The 18,572-nt window shown below is 42.8% G+C and overlaps 1 protein-coding gene and 1 pseudogene across 1 annotated transcript; both read left to right on the forward strand.

Annotated features, from left to right (window-relative positions):
• Nucleotides 1-51: 51 nt before the first annotated feature.
• On the forward strand, nt 52-527 carry LOC128594619 (U1 small nuclear ribonucleoprotein C-like; annotated as a pseudogene).
• A 6,071-nt stretch (nt 528-6,598) lies between these two features.
• On the forward strand, nt 6,599-15,173 carry SERPINB1 (serpin family B member 1). Its single transcript, XM_053602682.1, has 7 exons — nt 6,599-6,751; nt 8,219-8,394; nt 9,954-10,091; nt 10,895-11,012; nt 12,170-12,312; nt 12,399-12,566; nt 14,656-15,173. Exons 2-7 carry the CDS (start codon nt 8,227-8,229, stop codon nt 15,058-15,060), a joined length of 1,140 nt encoding a protein of 379 aa, XP_053458657.1. The 5' UTR covers nt 6,599-6,751; nt 8,219-8,226; the 3' UTR covers nt 15,061-15,173.
• Nucleotides 15,174-18,572: the final 3,399 nt, after the last annotated feature.

The raw sequence follows: 18,572 nt of genomic DNA on the forward strand, positions 1-18,572 counted from the left end.
TGTTTTTAAAAACTCACAAGAGAAAGGAGTCGCCAATGGCCAGGAGGGAATATGTCCAAGTGTTATTGTCACTACTATGATACGTATCTCACCCATGACTCTCCACCTGTGAGCAAGACGCACTGCAGTGGGAGGCAGCACAGAGAGAAGGTGAGGGAATGTCAGAAATGGCTGGAAGAGCAGGCCCAGAGCCCGACTGACAAAACAACAGCTGCATTTCAACAAGGAAAAATACCTCCTACTCCATTCTCTGCTCCTCCTCCTGCAGGGGCGATGATTCCACCTCCCCCCAATCTTCCAGGTCCTCCTCATCCTGGTATGAAGCCAGCACCCCATAGGTGGGGCCCTCCCGTGATGCCGATGATGGGTCCTCTTCCTCCTGGGATGATGCCAGGGGGACTTCTCCTGGAATGAGGCCACTCATGGGAGGTCACATGCCCGTGATGCCTGGGCCCCCAATGATGAGACCTCCTGCTGGTCCCATGTTGGTGCCCACTGGTCCTGGAATGACTTGACCAGACAGATAAGGGTAGAGGGGAGTTTTCTTTATGTCAGTTTCATATTACTTGTTCTGTTTCACCAGGAGATCTTCGTGCTGTGACTCTGGGTGTTTTCTTAACAGCCTGGTAAGGAAGACTTGCTCTTCCTTCCTCTCAAAGAGAGGATAGTTTTGAAGAGAAGAAGTGAACTCAAAGAAGGGGCAGTTTTCATTTGTATTGTGAAATGTGAAAATGAAACTGTTAACTATTTTAGTTAAAAAATAAAATAAAAACTCACTTTAACGTGGAAGTCACCAGAAGTGAGGCTGCAGAAGTACTGAAACCTGTGGAGAGAATTGAGATGTGTGATGTGTGGCTTTGGAGATGACCAGAATCTTCATAGAGTTCATTACTGAAATGACTCACAAGGCCATGTCTATTGGCAGACAAGGTAGAGTACAAGTTGAAGATATCATCTTGATTCAAAAGGACCCTGGGATGTTTGCTAGGGTTAAAGACTTGCTTACTATGCAGAATTGAAACAGGCAAGAAAAGCATTTGAAGAAGCCAACTATGGATTTTGACATCTTTTGTGGTTTCTGAAACTCCATTATGTTCTAGGGAAACCATATGTAAGAATTGTTACATTTTCTACAGTAAGGTCCTGATATCCATCTATGTAATGAAAGGTAGAGAAAACAGGTTTTCTGCCTTTATTTTCATGGCTTTGATTTTTATAGTGATATTGGATTAATTGCCTGCCTTTATATGACCAGACTTGAATTACTTGTTGAGTTTTAATGACCATACGTAAGTTAAAGCACCTTTCAAACCACATAGTTCTTTCTGACTATTAACAAAGGATGAAATATTAATAGTGTTCATGTGTTAGGCATATTTGTGCCATTGTGAGCTATGCTGTAGCTGTTTAATATGTGGAATCTAAATGGCATCTTTGAAAGACGAAATACTTGCTTTATGTATTCTGAAGTTTTTGTATGAAAGTAGTCAGAGAGGGCGGCGCCTGTGGCTCAGTCGGTAAGGCACGGGCCCCATATACCTAGGGTGGCGGGTTCAAACCCGGCCCCGGCCAAACTGCAACCAAAAAAAATAGCTGGGCATTGTGGCGGGCGCCTGTAGTCCCAGCTACTTGGGAGGCTGAGGCAAGAGAATCGCTTAAGCCCATGAGTTGGAGGTTGCTGTGAGCTGTGTGAGGCCACGGCACTCTACCGAGGCAATAAGGTGAGACTCTGTCTCTACAAAAAAAAAAAAAAGAAAGTAGTCAGAGAGATTATTGTAGTGAACATTTTTTATGTTTCATTTAAAGAGATGATATAGGAAAAGACAGTTTTTTTCTTTTTTTATTAAATCATAGCTGTGTACATTAATGCAATTATGGGGTACAATGTGCTGGTTTTATATACAATTTAAAATACTTTCATCCAATTGGTTAACATAGCCTTCACCACATTTTCTTAGTTATTATGTTAAGACATTTATATTCCACACTTAGTAGATTTAACTTGTACCCTAATAAAATGCACCGTAGGTGTGGTCCCACAAATTACCTTCCCTCCACTACCCTCCCCGATCCCCTCCCTCTCCTCTTTACCCTTCTTCTTGGGCTATAGTTGGGTTATAGCTTTCATATGAAAGTGTGGGTGCTTATAAATTGGTTTCATAGTAGGGCTGAGTACATTGGATACTTTTTCTTCCATTCTTGAGATACTTTGCTAAGAAGAATATGTTCCAGCTCCATCCATGTAAACATGAAAGAGGCAAAGTCCTCATCTTTTTTAAGGCTGCATAATATTCCATGGTGTACATATACCACAATTTAGTAATCCATTCCTGGGTCAATGGGCACTTGGGATTCTTCCATGACTTAGCAATTATGAATTGGGCTGAAATAAACATTCTGGTGCAAAAAAAAAAAAAAAAAAGATTAAATCAGGCTGGGCACCATGGCTCACATCTATAATCCTAGCACTCTGGGAGGCCCAGGGAGGACGATCACCTGAGCACAGGAGTTCAAGACCAGTCTGAGCAAGAACAAGACTCCACCTTTCTAAAAATAGAAAAACTAGCTGGGGTGTTATGGTGCATGTCTGTAGTCCCAGCTACTCAGGAGGCTGAGGCAAGAGGATTGCTCAAGTCCAAGAGTTTGAGGGTTCTGTGAGCTATGACACCACGGCACTTGGCACTCTACCCAGGGTGACAGAGTGAGACTCTGTCTCAAAATAAATAAATAAGTAAAAATAAAAATAAATAAAACACTTAAAAAATAAGAATAAAAAATTAAAATGATCAAATCATGAGGGTAGAGCCCTCATGAGTGGGATTAGGCCCTTATAATATATAAAAAGGGTTGGCTCAGCACCTGTAGCTCAAGTGGCTAGGGTGACAGCCACATACACCGAAGCAGGTGGGTTCAAATCCAGCCCAGGCCCGCCAAACAACAATGACAACTACAACGAAAAAATAGCCAGGCATTGTGGTAGCGTCTGTAGTCCCAGGTACTTGGGAGGCTGAGGCAAGAGAATCACTTAAGTCAGGAGTTGGAGGTTGCTGTGAGCTGTGATGCCACAGCACTCTACCCAGGAGACAACTTGAGGCTCGGTCAAAAAAAAAAAAAAAAAAAAACCCATATATATAGGCTTAAGGGGTGGGTTTGTTCCTTTCCATCCCTTCTGCCATGTGAGGACACAGGGTTTGTCTCCTTCAGATTCAGCAACAAGGCAGCCTCTATGAAGCAGAGATCAGCCCTCACCAGATGCTGAATCTATCAGCATTCCTGCCTGGGCCTCCCAGAGTGCTAGGATTATAGATGTGAGCCAGGGCACTCAGCCTGATTTAATCATTTTAAAGGTTCTACTTCTCAATACTATCACAATAGTGATAAAGCTTCAAGACATGAATTTTGAGGGCACACAGACCATAGCACATCTCTTCTGCCACATGAGGACACAGCACGGGTGCCCTCTGCCTTTTCTACCACATGAAGATGCCACAAGAAGGCACCTTCGCCAGACACTTGGACTTCCCAGCCTCCAGAACTGTGAGCAATAAATTTCTGTTTTTTAATAAATTATTCAGTCTCAAGCATATAGTTATGGCAATACAAATGGACAATGACAAAAATTGGTAGGGAGAAACGGGGTATTGCTGTAACAAATACTTAAAATATGGGAGTACCTTTGGAATTTAGTAATGAGTGGGGGCTGAAAGAGTTTGCAGGACCTAGACTGCTGTAAATGAAGCATTCGGGGTAATTCTGGAAAAGGGCCCAGAAGAAACGTAGAGCTGTAGGGAGACCCTAAATTTTCTTAGAGATTACTTCATGGCCATGTGAGTGGTCATGAAGAGAATACGTATAGGTGCTTAAGACAATTCTGATGAGATTATAGACGGAAATGGAGCAAGGTGCTAGAAACTGGAGGGAAGTCCATCCTTGTTGTAAAGTGGCCAAGAACTTGGCTGAATTGTGTTTGTGTCCTAGAGCTTAGTGGACGACAGAACTTTAGAGCAATGAACTGGGATATTTGGTGGAAGAAATCTCTGAGCACAGTGTTGAGGGTGCAGCATGACTTTTCCTGACTGCTTAGAGTAAAGGGTGAGATGAGAGAATGAATTAAAGATGGAATTCATAATTTAAAAAAAAAGCAGAACTTAAAGATTTAGAAAATTCTCAGTCTGGCCATGTAAAGAATGAAAAGGTGTATTTGGGAGATAACTAGGGTATGGCCAAGTTAACATTTGATAAAGAGATTAGTGTGGATAGAAGTAAGCCAAATGTTATTCATTAAGACCATAGGCCCTAAAGGCATTTTCAGGGATTATCCAGGCTGCCACTGTCATCACAGCCTAGAGTGCCAGGCCCTTGAGGGCAGAACAGTTTTTAGGGAATGACCCGGGACACCATGGAACCTTGGGGCTTGCTGCCCAGGGCCACCCTTAAGTCTCCGATCCCACTTTCTGGTGCAGTGGTCCTTGGGTCACACAGGCCCATATGTGGCTCTGGTTACCCTTCCCATAAACCTTGCCAGTGTCTATGCCAAAACTACCAGAGTGCATGAGCTGTGGAGGCATGGCCTTCCCCATCTAGATTTCCAAGGATGTCTCAGGGAACTGCCACAGGGTTGGGGTGGGGCTGCTGCTGAGAGCCTCCACTATAGTAAGATCTAGAGGAACTGTGAGGCAGGGCAGCCCAAAGACCCCACAGCTACAGCGCCATCAAAATACAATGCCAGTCTGGGAGAGACACAGACACTGGACTCCAACCTGTGACAGCTTTGGGTGTGCTGTGCCTGCCTAATCCATGGTAGTCGGGGGTCTGGATCCTTCATTCCGGGTGTCCAGAAGGCGAGACATGACATCAGATAAGATTGTTCTCAAGCTTCGAGATTTAATGTCACTTGCCTTGTTAGGCATAGGACTTACTTGGGACCTGCTACTGCTTTCTTCTTTCCTATTTCTCCTTTTAGAATGGTGATGCCTCTGCTGGAGATGCCCACCCCACCACTGTATTTTGGAAGTACATGATGTGTGACTTTACAGTCCCTCAGCTGGAGGAGAATTGGCCTCAGGATGAAACTTACCTTGAATGTCACCCATGTCTGATTTAGATGATATTTGGGTGAAACTTTGACCTAGACTTTGCAGTTGATGCCAGAACTAGTTCAGACTTTTGGGGATATTAGCATGGAATTTATGTATTTTGTATGTGAGAAGGACATAAATTCTGGGGGCCGAGGGGCAGAATTCTATGATTTGAATGTTGGTGCCCCTCCAAAATTCCTGTTAAGATAAGCACCAATACAATGACAGCATTAGGAAGTAGAACCTTTGGGTCACGTCCCTGGAGAATGGTATTAAGGCCCTTAGGAAAGAGGCTTCTCACAGAAGCAACAGGAGCAAGAAGCCATCTTGAAAGCAAAACAAAGGTATTTGGAACTGAGAGTTTTTGTGTTTTGTTTTTCTTGCTCAGGCTAGAGTGCCATGGCATCATTCTAGCTCACAGCAACCTCGAACTCCTGGGTTCAAGCGATCCTCCTGCCTCAGCCTCCCTAGTAGCTATGTAAGAGGAAAAATAGCTCATCCTCCCCACCACACACAAACTTAGGCTGTAAAAATTGCTTAGTGATCTATCAGACAAGTCACATCCACCTCCCCTAGTGGTCTTGAAGCCCATCACTACTCTGAGCTAGACAAAGGGAAAAAATAACATTAGGTGTGTAGTCTGGGAAAGTAACAAACACTGAATCCTTCAACTAGAGGTCAGAGGGCTGGATGATGTATAGCTAAAGATAATAACTTGGTGGGAGGCAGATAAGAACTCTATAAAACTCTCTCAAAGTAAGGCAAGCTTTGAGAATTTCGATCTCCATCTTCTTGGGATTCTGAATCTTGGTAAATAAAGTACAACTTTAACCCACCTGAGTGTTTGATTCTTGCACCTAGCTCTGGTCTCCAGTTACAGTTGGGACTACAGGCACCTACCACCGTGCCAGACTTTTTATTTTTAGTAGACGATCTCGCTTTGCTCAGGCTGGTCTCCAGTTCCTGACCTCAAGTGATCCTCCCACAGAATGCAAGAATTACAGGGGTGAGCCACCACACACAGCTTGGAACTGATAGTTTTCTCTAATCCTGGAGGTCCACAGATCTTTTTCCTTAACCTGTAATTTTCCTTCCTCAGGGGGCAGGGGGTGGGAAAGACCTCCCTAGAGTTTGAAGTATGTAAAAGGGATAATAAGCTGCTGTGGGTGCACCCGTAGTCCCAGCTACTCCAGAGGCCTGAAGAGGGAGGATCAGTTGAGCCCAGGAGTTTGAGTACAGCCTGGGCAACAAAACTCAATAACAAACGAACTCCAACAAACTCAATAACAAGAGAATCAGTTGCCTTCTAAGACCGGTACACAATGTGTCACCTCAGTCATTAGTCAGTCATTCACGCCTCAATAAATAATAGCCACCAGGTCCTTGCCAGAGATTAGAGAAAATGGTGAGAACCGACACAGGTGCCCATTCCCTGGGAGGGCACTGGGTGGAGTCCATGCTCCCCTTTGCTTTTACGTAGCCAGCCCAGCAGGACAGTCTCTTACGCAATCGCAAGGGAAGGGGCCTTGGGCCTCCGCCCCACCCGCCCCTCCCTGCCTGCCCGGGCGACACGCCACTTCCCGCTTCTGCAAAGCTAAAAGGCCTGCGGACACTCGGCGTTTCCGCAGACTTCGCACTCCACCCGGCCCACCGAGTCCACCTGTCCGCAGCGGGTAAGGCTCGGCAGGGTCTCAGGGTCCTGCAGGGAGGTGGTGCGGAAGGCGGAGAGGCCCGGCCCCCTCCCTACACAGCCCCTGCACGGCCCCAGGCGCTGCCCCACAGCCCAGACATCTGCCAGCGCAGCCACCGCCCTGAGACCCGCCTGAGACCGCGACCCCGGATTCCCGCTGGCCGCTACCAGGAAGCAAGGCCAGCCCTGCTAAGGCGGCGGGGAGGTCGGAGGGTGCGGGCGGAAGGCTCCATGGAGACTGGCGGAGAGCGGAACGCTTTTCTTCCTGAATTCCCCTCCTCTCAGCTGCGGCCATTTCCAGGCAGCCCTAGGGCGAGCCACTTCTGGCGACAGGATAGGCAGAGAGCAGGCCGGTGCTGACTTAGAGATTATCAACAAGAGAATTCAAATTTGTACTTAAACACGCTGAGCAGGCAGCTCAACTATTCTTAATTTGCCTGTTCTTGGGAAACTAAGGTTCTGAGAGTAGAGTTTGAGAAGGGATAGTGGGTGGCCAAGCTGAGATTCCGCAGTGACAGGGGATACTTGTCCCCATCTCCGTACCCAGCGGGCTTTCCCAGTGCTGGGCTGTGTTGGGTTTTCAAATACTCACCTCTGGCCGGAGCCTGTGGCTTAGTGAGGAGGGTGCCGGCCCCATATACGGAAGGTGGTGGGTTCGGAAGGTGGTGGGGTTCGAACCCGACCCCGGCCAAACTGCAACAAAAAATAGCCGGGCGTTGTGGTGGGCGCCTGTAGTCTCAGCTACTTGGGAGGCTGAGGCAAGACAATCGTCTAAGCCCAAGAGTTGGGGGTTGCTGTGAGCTGTGATGTCACTGAACTTTACTGAGGGCAATAAAGTGAGACTCTGTCTCTACCAAAAAAAAAAATAATAATAATAATAAATAACAATCAGACACACACCTCCTATGCCCGCTCTGAGACATTGAAAACTGGACCTCTTATACATTACTGAATGAACCTCGAAAATAAGATCATCAATTATAATTATATCTTTGCTGGAGTTTGTTTTAATGTATGGGTAGCTATGACCTGATAGAAATGTTCTTATCTCAGGCTAAAGTAGGCATTGGATTCATTGTCCAAATCACTCAGAGACTTGAACCAAAGGTCAGAAATTGTGCATGCTTACAGACTCAGTAGGGTGGAGGGACCCAGGATTGGGTGGCCTGGCCCTGTTCTCAGACGCACCAGTCCGCAAGGTCAGAGCCCTTTATGACAACCCTGCGTCCTGATCCTGTGTTACTGCTGAATCATTGATCAGCTTGGTCCCACATTCGTGTGCTTGGGAAAGTGTTCTGTTCCTACTGGGGAAAAAAGAGAGAGAAGGAAGTACAAGTTGCAGGGTGTTCCAGAGTCATGGGCACAAGTGGAGGGAGATTTGGGGGAAATGGTGCTGTCTATTTTGCTGGCATGAGCAGTGGGCAACAGTGACCTCTGTCCTGTGTTGTAGCCTTCACCATGGAGAAGCTGAGCACAGCAAACAACCACTTTGCCTTAGACCTGTTCCATGCCTTGACTGAAGACAATCCGACTGGAAACATCTTCGTCTCTCCCTTCAGCATTTCATCAGCGATGGGCATGATCTTTCTAGGGACCAGAGGCAACACTGCAGCACAACTATCCAAGGTCAGCAGAAACAAACAAAAGAGGTCTACTTTCCCTGCTGTCTTCCTGCTTATACATTCTGAGGTCGGATTTTCAGAACAGGCCCCAGAATAATCCATGTGTGTGCAGGCTTTCCATTCATCTTCAGGTCTTTACTGAGCATCTGCTATGTGCCAGGCACTGTTTTTTGTTTTGCTGAGGATACAGCAGTGAACAAGACCAGTAAAAAAATCCCTTCAGGATGATGCTTCCTTTCCAGCGAATGGATCTGACAGCTTTCTGTAAGCTACCACACCTTGTCCTGAGCTAGTAGTTTGCAGTTTTTGATCTGTGACTCACCCATAATGCCTATCATGTAATGTTGCCTTTGAGCAGAATGAGAGTAATGAGACAGAGGGTATGCACTAGAGCAGTGGTTCTCAACCTTCCTAATGCCGCAACACTTTAATACAATTCCTGTGGGTCATGACCCACAGGTTGAGAACCGCTGCACTAGAAGATGATGGTGGTGGTATTGCCTTTTCCGACCCTGTGCCTGGCACTGCACATGGCTCCATGGGATCTGGCAGTGCAGGCAGACCCTGCAGGGGAAGGCACAGGGAGGCCCAGTAGCTTCAGGAGAAGGACCCAGCCCCTAGCCATGTGGGGCAGTACTCTTGTGCCCAGCCTTCCCTCCCATCCTTAATGGGCATGGAAGGGACCACTGTGCTTGGTGCTTTTTAATTCTGAGAGGGGAACTCTAGGTTTCTTTTGAAGCCCAGTGGAAAGTAGTGGTAAAAGTGGAGGTTCTTCTAACTCACCTGCCACAAATTATCCTGCACCTGTTCCTCAAGAAGGTGTAGCCCTGGGGTCAAGTTCAAGAGACTGCAAACATTCCATTACTCATCACAGTAGATAAGAAAGCATCTTAAAACTTTTTTTTTACTTTGCTTTTTTTTTAAACCACTGATACTAATTTTTAGTTGCTTCTTGCAGGGTTGTATCAACTCCTTTTCTGAGACTTCCCAGGGACTTTATAACCTCAGCAAAGAATAGTTTTAAGTATCCCCTTCCCATTTCCTTTAAAGCAGAGGGATTATAGTAACAATGCAAACATTCCATATCTCTGTGAGTAATGCATAGTTTTGTTCTTTGTGTCTTAATAACAAGGAACCAGCCCAGGCCTCATAAAACCATAAAGGTCCTCTTAATGTGTAGCTAATAAATGAGAAATTAATCTTTTGCCAGAATGTTAAGCTTAAGGAAGTTATTTTTAAGTGAGTTCCTGGTGCTAATAGATAAACAGACATGTAAATATTTAGTGCATTAACTAGTCACATTTGTGGAATTATGTAACTATATAGACTATAATTATAACAAAAAAGTAATGACGTAAAAGCAGTTGTTGGTGTAACTGTTATGACTCACAAAGCTATAAATTTTGGGTTTCCTATTGTTCTTCAATAACAAATAAATAAAGAATTGGGCTGAAGACCCTTGGTAATCAGTATTGAATAAAAATTAATTAATTTGATAAAACAAGGAATGACTTTACAATTTCAAAATAAATGATTGTAGAAGGAATGTTTTCTTTATTTTAGACTTTCCATTTCAATATGGTTGAGGAGATTCATTCAAGATTTCAGAGTCTGAATGCTGATATCAACAAAAGTGGAGCACCCTATATTCTGAAACTTGCTAATAGATTATATGGAGAGAAAACCTATAATTTCCTCACTGTAAGTACTTTACCCTTCATATTCTAAAACTGTACTGGACAGTGGAGATATTTGACAGCACAGTCAAGTCACAGAAGAAGTTTTAGTCCTTAAAACCATTCAGAAAGACAGTGTAGCCCTGGGGTCAAGTTCAACACTGGACAGGCAGTACTCCCACTAATTGATGTGGTGGTTTTGTTATCCAGTCTTTATACTGCAGAGATTACTCCCAGAGGTTTTAATAAAGCAAGAATGAATCCCGTGATTCACTTCCAAGTACAAGCAGTATTTGCTGATTTTATGAAAATGTTAGTCAAAGTTTATAAAAGAATTGGTAAATTTTATATGACACCAAAGTATGAGGGTTAGATTTAATTTACCACTGCTGAAATGCATGCTTAAAAATAGTTAAGATATTGGCTCACTAAAAGTAGAGGTTAAAAAAATTAGAACAATTAGGGAAGATAGTAAATTTAATGTTAAGTGTTTTTTACCACAATTAAAAAGGTATAAGGGTTGGGATTTTTGTGTTACAAAAATGAACTGTTGCATTTCAGGATGATTTCTGTTGCTTTTAGGGATTTTATTTATTTATTTATTCATTCATTTATTTATTTATTGAGATAGAATCTCACTCAGTTGCCCTGGGTAGAGTGCTGGAGCATCATAGCTCACAGCAACCTCAAACTCTTGGGCTCAAGCAATCCTCTTGCCTCAGCCTCCTGAGTAGCTGGGACTACAGGGCTTTTAGGGATTTTAGAAAACCATTTCTGTGTGTGGTAGGAGTGATTCATGCAAACTCTTTTTTTTTTTTTTTTTAATAGGAGTTCTTGGATTCGACTCAGAAAATGTATGGTGCTGAACTGGCCAGTGTAGATTTTCAGCATGCCTCTGAAGATGCAAGGAAAACCATAAACCAGTGGGTCAAAGGGCAGACAGAAGGTAGAGATACTGGGCAGAGTGGAATCTTGCGTGTGGCTCATTCCTTTCTTTTGTCCACGGTCTCTACCTGCATCTTATTCTCCCCACCTAGTCTCACCCAGGCGCGTTTGCAGTCAGGTGGTGCTCCCTGGATGTGAGGTCTGCCCTGCCCCCTGCTGGACAGCTTTCACTTGTTACAGAAACAAATTAACTGAAGCAAATGAGTACCTTTTCCTCCATAAGCTCCCCAAAACTGTATTTTAAAGTTAAAACTAACATCAAAAGTAGAATAAGAGAAATAAAAATCTTGAGGAGAATATTTCCATATTACACATATGGAAAGAAATGGCATAGAATTTTGTAGAATAAGTGAAATCAGTATTCCTAAACTGCTGTGGCCATAAATATGTCTTGCCAACATCTTGTAAATCAGGCATGGTGGGTGGGGACTGACTCCCTCTCAGGGCTCTGTGTTCACTGACTGCCTCTCTTCCTCATAGGTGGTCCCTGTAGGAGTCACCACACCAGAAGGCGGGGCTTCCATTACAGAAATTGTTTTCTGGCCTTGCTTGTGGGCCTTTGTTTCAGAGGAGTAATTGTCCTACCTTTTGGATGTTTGTTAAAATCTTTTTTTGTGAGAGCAAGCATCCCCTCATCAGATTTAAAGAAATTATGTACTAGCAACTAAAAACATTTTTGTTATGTACTTCTTTTTCTGAAAAAGAATTTTCAAAATAAGCCTCACTGTTTATCATCGAATTTAGAAAAGGGGAATTTTTCTGTCTTTAGTCTTTTTGCATATTTGGCTTATTCTTTTTTTTTATTTTAATATCTTTGGCTTGTTTAAAGTATTAGTTCCTTGCGGGTAGTTTGTGCATTGTCATGGTCTGTCTCACAAGAGGGTTTACTTGTAGAGACCTACCAGTAGGGCTTTCTTAACTTAATATCATGTTAAATAAAAATTAGATAGAAAGGTGGCTCAAGGAGTAGGGCGCCAGTCCCATATGCCGGAGGTGGTGGGTTCAAACCCAGCCCCGGCCAAAAAAAACAAAACAAACAAACAAAAAAAAATTAGATAGAAAGTATGCCTTTGAATTGCATTTCAGGGCTAATAAGTTGTCTGTTCAAATTTGGAATTTCAGTGTGGATTTTTAAAAAAAGCTTACTTTATTTTTTAGGGAAAATTCCAGAACTGTTGGCTGAAGGTGTGGTTGATAGCATGACTAAACTTGTGTTAGTGAATGCCATCTATTTCAAGGGAGACTGGCAGAATCAATTCAGGAAAGAAGCCACGGCCGATGCACCATTCAGATTGAATAAGGTGAGTACAGTAACTGTCCAAAATCATTCTTTGCTCTTGAAGAATAGAGAGAATAATTTCAGTGATTTTTTTTTTTTATTGTTCAGAAAGACACAAAAACAGTGAAAATGATGTATCAGGAGAGCAAATTTCCATTTGGCTACATCGAGGAGCTTAAGAGCCATGTGCTGGAACTGCATTACCAGGGCAAGGAGCTGAGCATGCTCATTCTGCTGCCCGACGACATCGAGGATGACTCCATGGGTCTGAAGAAGGTCACGCTTCTGAGTCTCAGGCTTTGTGTTTCCTGTTGATATATTGCTTCTTCCTGCATGCGTGTCGCATTGTGGGTGCCTGTTAGGTGTTCACTGATGTGACTTGACATTTCCTTGCCAATCCTTTGTTATTCCTTTGTAAATGTCACCCCTCAACATTTACTGCTCTTGCACCCAAAGTTTAAAGTTTTAAGACAGCTGTCCAGCTACTTCTGTTCAGTGGTCAGTTGTCATGGGGTCACTTAAAGATCTATACTAAATGTAATGTCGCAGAGCAGCAGCTGGAGGAAAGGCTCTTGAATTTACATTAGAGGAAAGTGCAGTCAGATAAGGATTATTTTACTGAGGAGAGACACCTAAAAACCCGAACATTGTAGTCTATAGTTCATCATGTACTCTAACATCCTATCGTTACACTGTTCATTCACACCACAATTCATATATAGATTAAATTTCCAATAGGTACAGGATAGAGAAAAAGACTCATGTGACATGTTAGGGTTATTTCCTAAAATGAACTCTGATGAGGCATCCATTATATGTCATTTCAAGGATGTTGCATTTCTTTCCAGGGTTAGCACAGGCAGAACTGTGGGGATTACAGTTTTCCTTCAGTGACCCTAGCCTGCTCAGTGGTTTTTCTTTGCCTGCTTCTCAACTAAGCTTGCTATCAGGAAGGGATCTACTAGTAGTCATGTGCATGTAGAGAGCAGGTGTTAAAATCAGTGTGGTCCTGGGCGGCGCCTGTGGCTCAGTGAGTAGGGCGCCGGCCCCATATACCGAGGGTGGCAGGTTCAAACCCAGCCCTGGCCAAACTGCAAGAACAACAAGAAAATAGCTGGGTGTTGTGGCGGGCACCTGTAATCCCAGCTACTTGGGAGGCTGAGGCAAGAGAATCACCTAAGCCCAAGAGCTGGAGGTTGCTGTGAGCTGTGATGCTACAGCACTCTACCGAGGGCAACAACAACAACAAAAAAAATCAGTGTGGTCCTTCTTCCGTTGTATGTTTGTATTAGTCTTTAATTTTTTTCTTTTTTTTTTGAGACAGAGTTTTAAGCTGCTGCCCTGGGTAGAGTGCTATGATGTCACAGCTCACAGCAACCTTAAACTCTTGGGCTTAAACGATTCTCTTGCCTCTGCCTCCCAAGTAGCTGGGACTACAGGCACCTGCCACAATGCCCGGCTATTTTTTGGTTGTAGTTGTCATTGTTGTTTGGTGGACCCGGGCTGGATTCGAACCTGCCAGCTCCAGTGTATGTGGCTGACACCCTAGCCGCTTGAGCTACAGGTTCCAAGCTGCATTAGTCTTTAATTACAAAGTGAAAATCTCTAGCCTCATGAAAGGGATGATCAGCATTAGTAGAACAAGTGGAATGATGGTTCTGTTCCAGTGCAGTAGTAATAATAACAATAACAATAATAATACTGATAATAGCTAACATTTGTTTAGCATTTACTATGTACCAAGCACTTTATGTTTATCAACTCATTTAATGCTCACAACTATGCTGTAAGGTTGGTGAAATTATTATTTGTATTTTAGACCAGGAGCCAGAATGAGTACATCATCTGCCTTTTTAATTTGTACCTAAGAGCTAAAGTTATTAGACTCAGCTCCGGGGAGGTTCACAGATTACCTCAGCTTGCTGGAATTTGGAATAAATAGAAGAAGGCTTTTGAATTTCCCATAGCACCACTTAACCAATTAGGGTAATAATAGCTATCGTAGCCCATCATAGTAGAGATTTAGCAGGTCCTAGGTGGATGGATAGATGGGTGGATGAATGGGTGGGCAGATGAGTGGATGGATAGATGGGTAGATGGATGGGTGGATGGATGGATGAGTGGATGGGTGGGGAGGGTGGATGATGTACCTCATGTGCAAAGTCTCTACGTTTGGACCCTGGATAACTTAAACCACAGCTGTGTCTATTTCCCCAGTTGGAGAAAGAAATGAATTTGTTTTAGCACAAAGCATGAAGGAAACTAGCAACTAATATTATGGGCCCATTCATTTAAATAAGGCCTTTTTACCTTATTTATATAAAATTGATTTCACCTCTTCTTTTCTTCCTCATTCTAATTTCAGATTGAGGAGCAACTGACTTTGGAAAAACTGCATGAGTGGACCAAACCTGAGCAGTTGGAAATCACTCAAGTCAAAGTTGGCTTGCCCCGGTTCAAATTGGAAGACAGCTACGTCCTCAACACCCACCTTGCCCGCCTGGGTGTGGAGGACCTCTTTAATAGCAGCAAGGCTGATCTGTCTGGCATGTCAGAATCCAGAGATATTTTTATATCAAAAATTGTCCACAAGTCCTTTGTGGAAGTGAATGAAAAGGGTACAGAGGCAGCAGCTGCAACAGCAGGGATTGTTGCCTTCTGTATGCTGATGCCAGAGGAAACTTTTCTTGCTGACCGTCCATTCCTTTTCTTTATTCGGCACAATCCCTCAGCCAGCATCCTGTTCATGGGCAGATATTCTTCTCCATAGAAAAAAGAGACTGTGTCAACACAAGATTAAGCTTAGAGTTTTATTACCTTGGTTTTTCATGGTGATGATTTTCCTATATCTTTTTACCAATAAAACTACTTTGCAGAAACAAATCTTGAATGTTCTTTGTAAGTTCAGCCCTCTTGGCTTTTTGAACCTATGAATTTTGGCACAGATACTTATTTTTCTTTTTTGTACATTGAAAAAAACCAGTGATGACTTTTGAATGTATCAGATTTTTTTTTTTTTTTTTTCCTGGCCGGGGCTGGGTTTGAACCCGGCACCTCTGGCATATGGGGCCGGCGCCTTACTCCTTTGAGCCACAGGCACTGCTCCGTATCAGGTTTTTTTTTTTTTAAGAATAAATCAGATGTTTAGATTCTTGACAATGTAGTACTGTATGAAATTGCTATACTCTCCTGATAGCCATGGGAAAACCTGACAAAATGATCATTCATTTTACAGCTAGAATTTTGGTAAGACACCCTGATTGTTGAAGGCAGAATTTTAAAAAAGATATTCAATATAGGAGAGTGCCCCAATTAAGGACCTAGATTATAAAGACAAACTTGCCCTGCCCAACGTCTCTGTCCTTTTGCTCTGCAGGATTAGTAGTCTATTACAGCCCTGTAGTTTTTTTTTTTGTTTGTTTGTTTGTTTTGCAGTTTTGGCTGGGGCTGGGTTTGAACCCGCCACCTCCAGCATATGGGGCTCGCGCCTTACTCCGTTGAGCCACCAGCCCTGTAGTTTTTAAACTGTTCAATTAAGAGGCCACCTGGTCATGACCTGTATTCCCTTTTTAGTAGGAGAAACTGCTGAGCAAAAGCAGGGTGCCAATATTTCGTTGTTAACTGTCTTCTTGTGTGTTTTCTGGTTAAGGCTCTTGCCTTCTCTCATGGATGCATGTTGTCATGGCGATGGGATGGCTTTGTGAAAGGTTGTGGGATATGGTTGGGGGCTTTTTGACTTTGTCCAATGTACTTCTTTGAATGGGGCTTGAAATGCTGTTTTCTTGTTCCTGCAAGGCTAGTGGGCATTGTGAGTTAATAAAGTTTCCTAAGATTCTGTAAGCCAGACTGATCTCAGGCCTCTTGTTTCTCCCTGTCCTCAGAGAAACCAAGACTACAAAAGGGGGTTCTTGGCCTGATAGTACTAATGGTAGGTAGTGAGGAACTCCACAGATTAAAAAAAATATTTTTAGCAAATCTCTCACTGGAAGCTTTCCTTTTTGTCTTTTTTTTAACATTAAGATACTTACTAGCACCTACCATGTTGCAGGTTTTCTTAGCTACAGGGAAAAATGGAAAGCAGTAGTCACTGCCTTCTGTAACTCTCCCCTTGGCTCCTCATCTTAAAATCCACTGTGTGATTTAGAGCCAATCATGCATGTAGAAACTGATTTGCAGGAGCCCAAGAGACCCTGTTCAAATTATACATTAGGAAACAGGCGGGTTCAAATCCAGCCTGGCCATGTTGCAGAAAATTTTAAAAATTAAAAAAAAGAAAAAAAGATCTACTTGCATCTCAAAGCTCTCAAGGATAGAAAGCATCCTGACTCATCTTGAGCTGAACTCTGAATTTCACTATAAAATCTCATCCAGAGGGATGAGAAATACTTTTAAGCTATTCTAAGAGGTCATGCACTTCAATGTGAATATTATGCTCTTGCCTCCTGCTGTGAATCTCAGCCAGTCAAAATGAAACCTTTGATAATTTCAGTCTTCAACAGACTGTTCTTGAGAAGGCAGACCTGGAATTGCTTGGATACAGAAGGTAAATAGCTCTTCAGCAGAACCTGCTGAATTATTGTTCTTTCCATGACACGAATTCAGCAGCATAGTCCCCCTCAACATCATTGATAAGAGCTGAGATCACTACAAAAAATGTACATCTGGTTGGGGATAAGAAATATTATTACTAGAGGACAAATCTTTTTAAAAACAAATTTGGATTACAGAAGGATCTGTTATACTTCAACCTTGGAGAGGGTGATGGCCTGTAAATCTCTATCAGATTTCTACTGATAAAACAGAGTTGCAGTTTTTTTTTTATTGTTGGGGATTCATTGAGGGTACAATAAGCCAGGTTACACTGATTGCAATTGTTAGGTAAAGTCCCTCTTGCAATCATGTCCAGAGTTGCAGATTATAAAGTATAAAATCATTTCTTCAACTGGACTCTTAGGGCTCTAATCACATAAATTTATTTATTTTATTTTTATTTTTTTATTGATACGGCATCTTACTTTGTTGCCCTCTGTAGAGAGCTGTAGCATCATGGTTCACAGCAACCTTAAACTCCTGGGATCAAGAGATTCTCTTGCCTCAGCCTCCCTAGTAGTTAAGACTATAGGTGCCCGCCACAATGCCTGGCTATTATTTTTTTGTTTAGCAGGCCCATGCTGGGTTTGAACCCACCAGCCCTGGTGCATGTGGAGAGCATCCTAACCACTGAGCTGGGGATGCTCTCTAATCACATATTTAATTATAATCACTATGCCAGGGAGACTTTCTGATCTGAAAAGCAGTTGCTATGACTAGTTTGCTATGACTGTGTAAAGGGGTTTGGAATGAATGAATGAAGTGTGGCAACCTATATATTTCATGGAACAAAAAGTATTTAGTACTCACAAAAGACGATTTAAAAAAATTTTAAAAGTCATGCATATGTCAGGAGCAATCGGATGTTACTGAAAGAGGTTTTCAAAAAAGTCTTGCATCAGCCCTTACTTCATTTTGTATGTGCCATTACAACAAATCCTGTTGAGATTTCATTTCAGTAGATAAAGAAGAGTTTTCCTGTGAATTGAAAATGTAAATCTTTTATCACTGTGCAATACTTTAAGAAGTCAAATTTTTTTAGAGACAGAGTCTCACTTTATCACCCTTGGTAGAGTGCTATGACATCACAGCTCACAGCAACCTCCAACTCCTGGGTTTAGGCAATTCTCTTGCCTCAGCCTTCCCAGTAGCTGGGATTACAGGCGCCTGCCACAACGCCTGGCTATTTTTTTCTTTTTTTTTTGCAGTTTGGCCAGGGCCGGGTTTGAACCCACCACTATCGGTATATGGGGCCGGCACCCTGCTCACTGAGCCACAGGCGCCGCCCAAAAGTCAATTTTAAAAGAATAAACATGCATCACAAGTTTTACTTTTTCATACAAATTTTGATACATTACTTGAAATATTTAGGAAATTAGGTAAAACTTTTCTCATTTTAAGGAAACTTACATGTTTCCAGAAGTACTATAAAACTAGAACAGGCACGGTCCTTCATATTCAAGGTAAGCAATCTGCCACTGAATCATGTCAATATGAATGAATTATCTCTTAAGATTGTTCCAATAACAATTGTTCCTCCTTGTTGTAATTTCAAATTCATTCATTTGTTTAATTAATATTTATTTACTATATATTACATGCTAAGCTCTGTACCAGACCCCACAAACACCAAGCAAGATATTTGTTCCTGGGTAGTTTATGTCTAGTTCATAAAACAGCTCTCTAATAACT

This window comes from Nycticebus coucang, chromosome 9 (genome assembly GCF_027406575.1).
Source record: "Nycticebus coucang isolate mNycCou1 chromosome 9, mNycCou1.pri, whole genome shotgun sequence".
Lineage (NCBI taxonomy): Eukaryota > Metazoa > Chordata > Mammalia > Primates > Lorisidae > Nycticebus > Nycticebus coucang.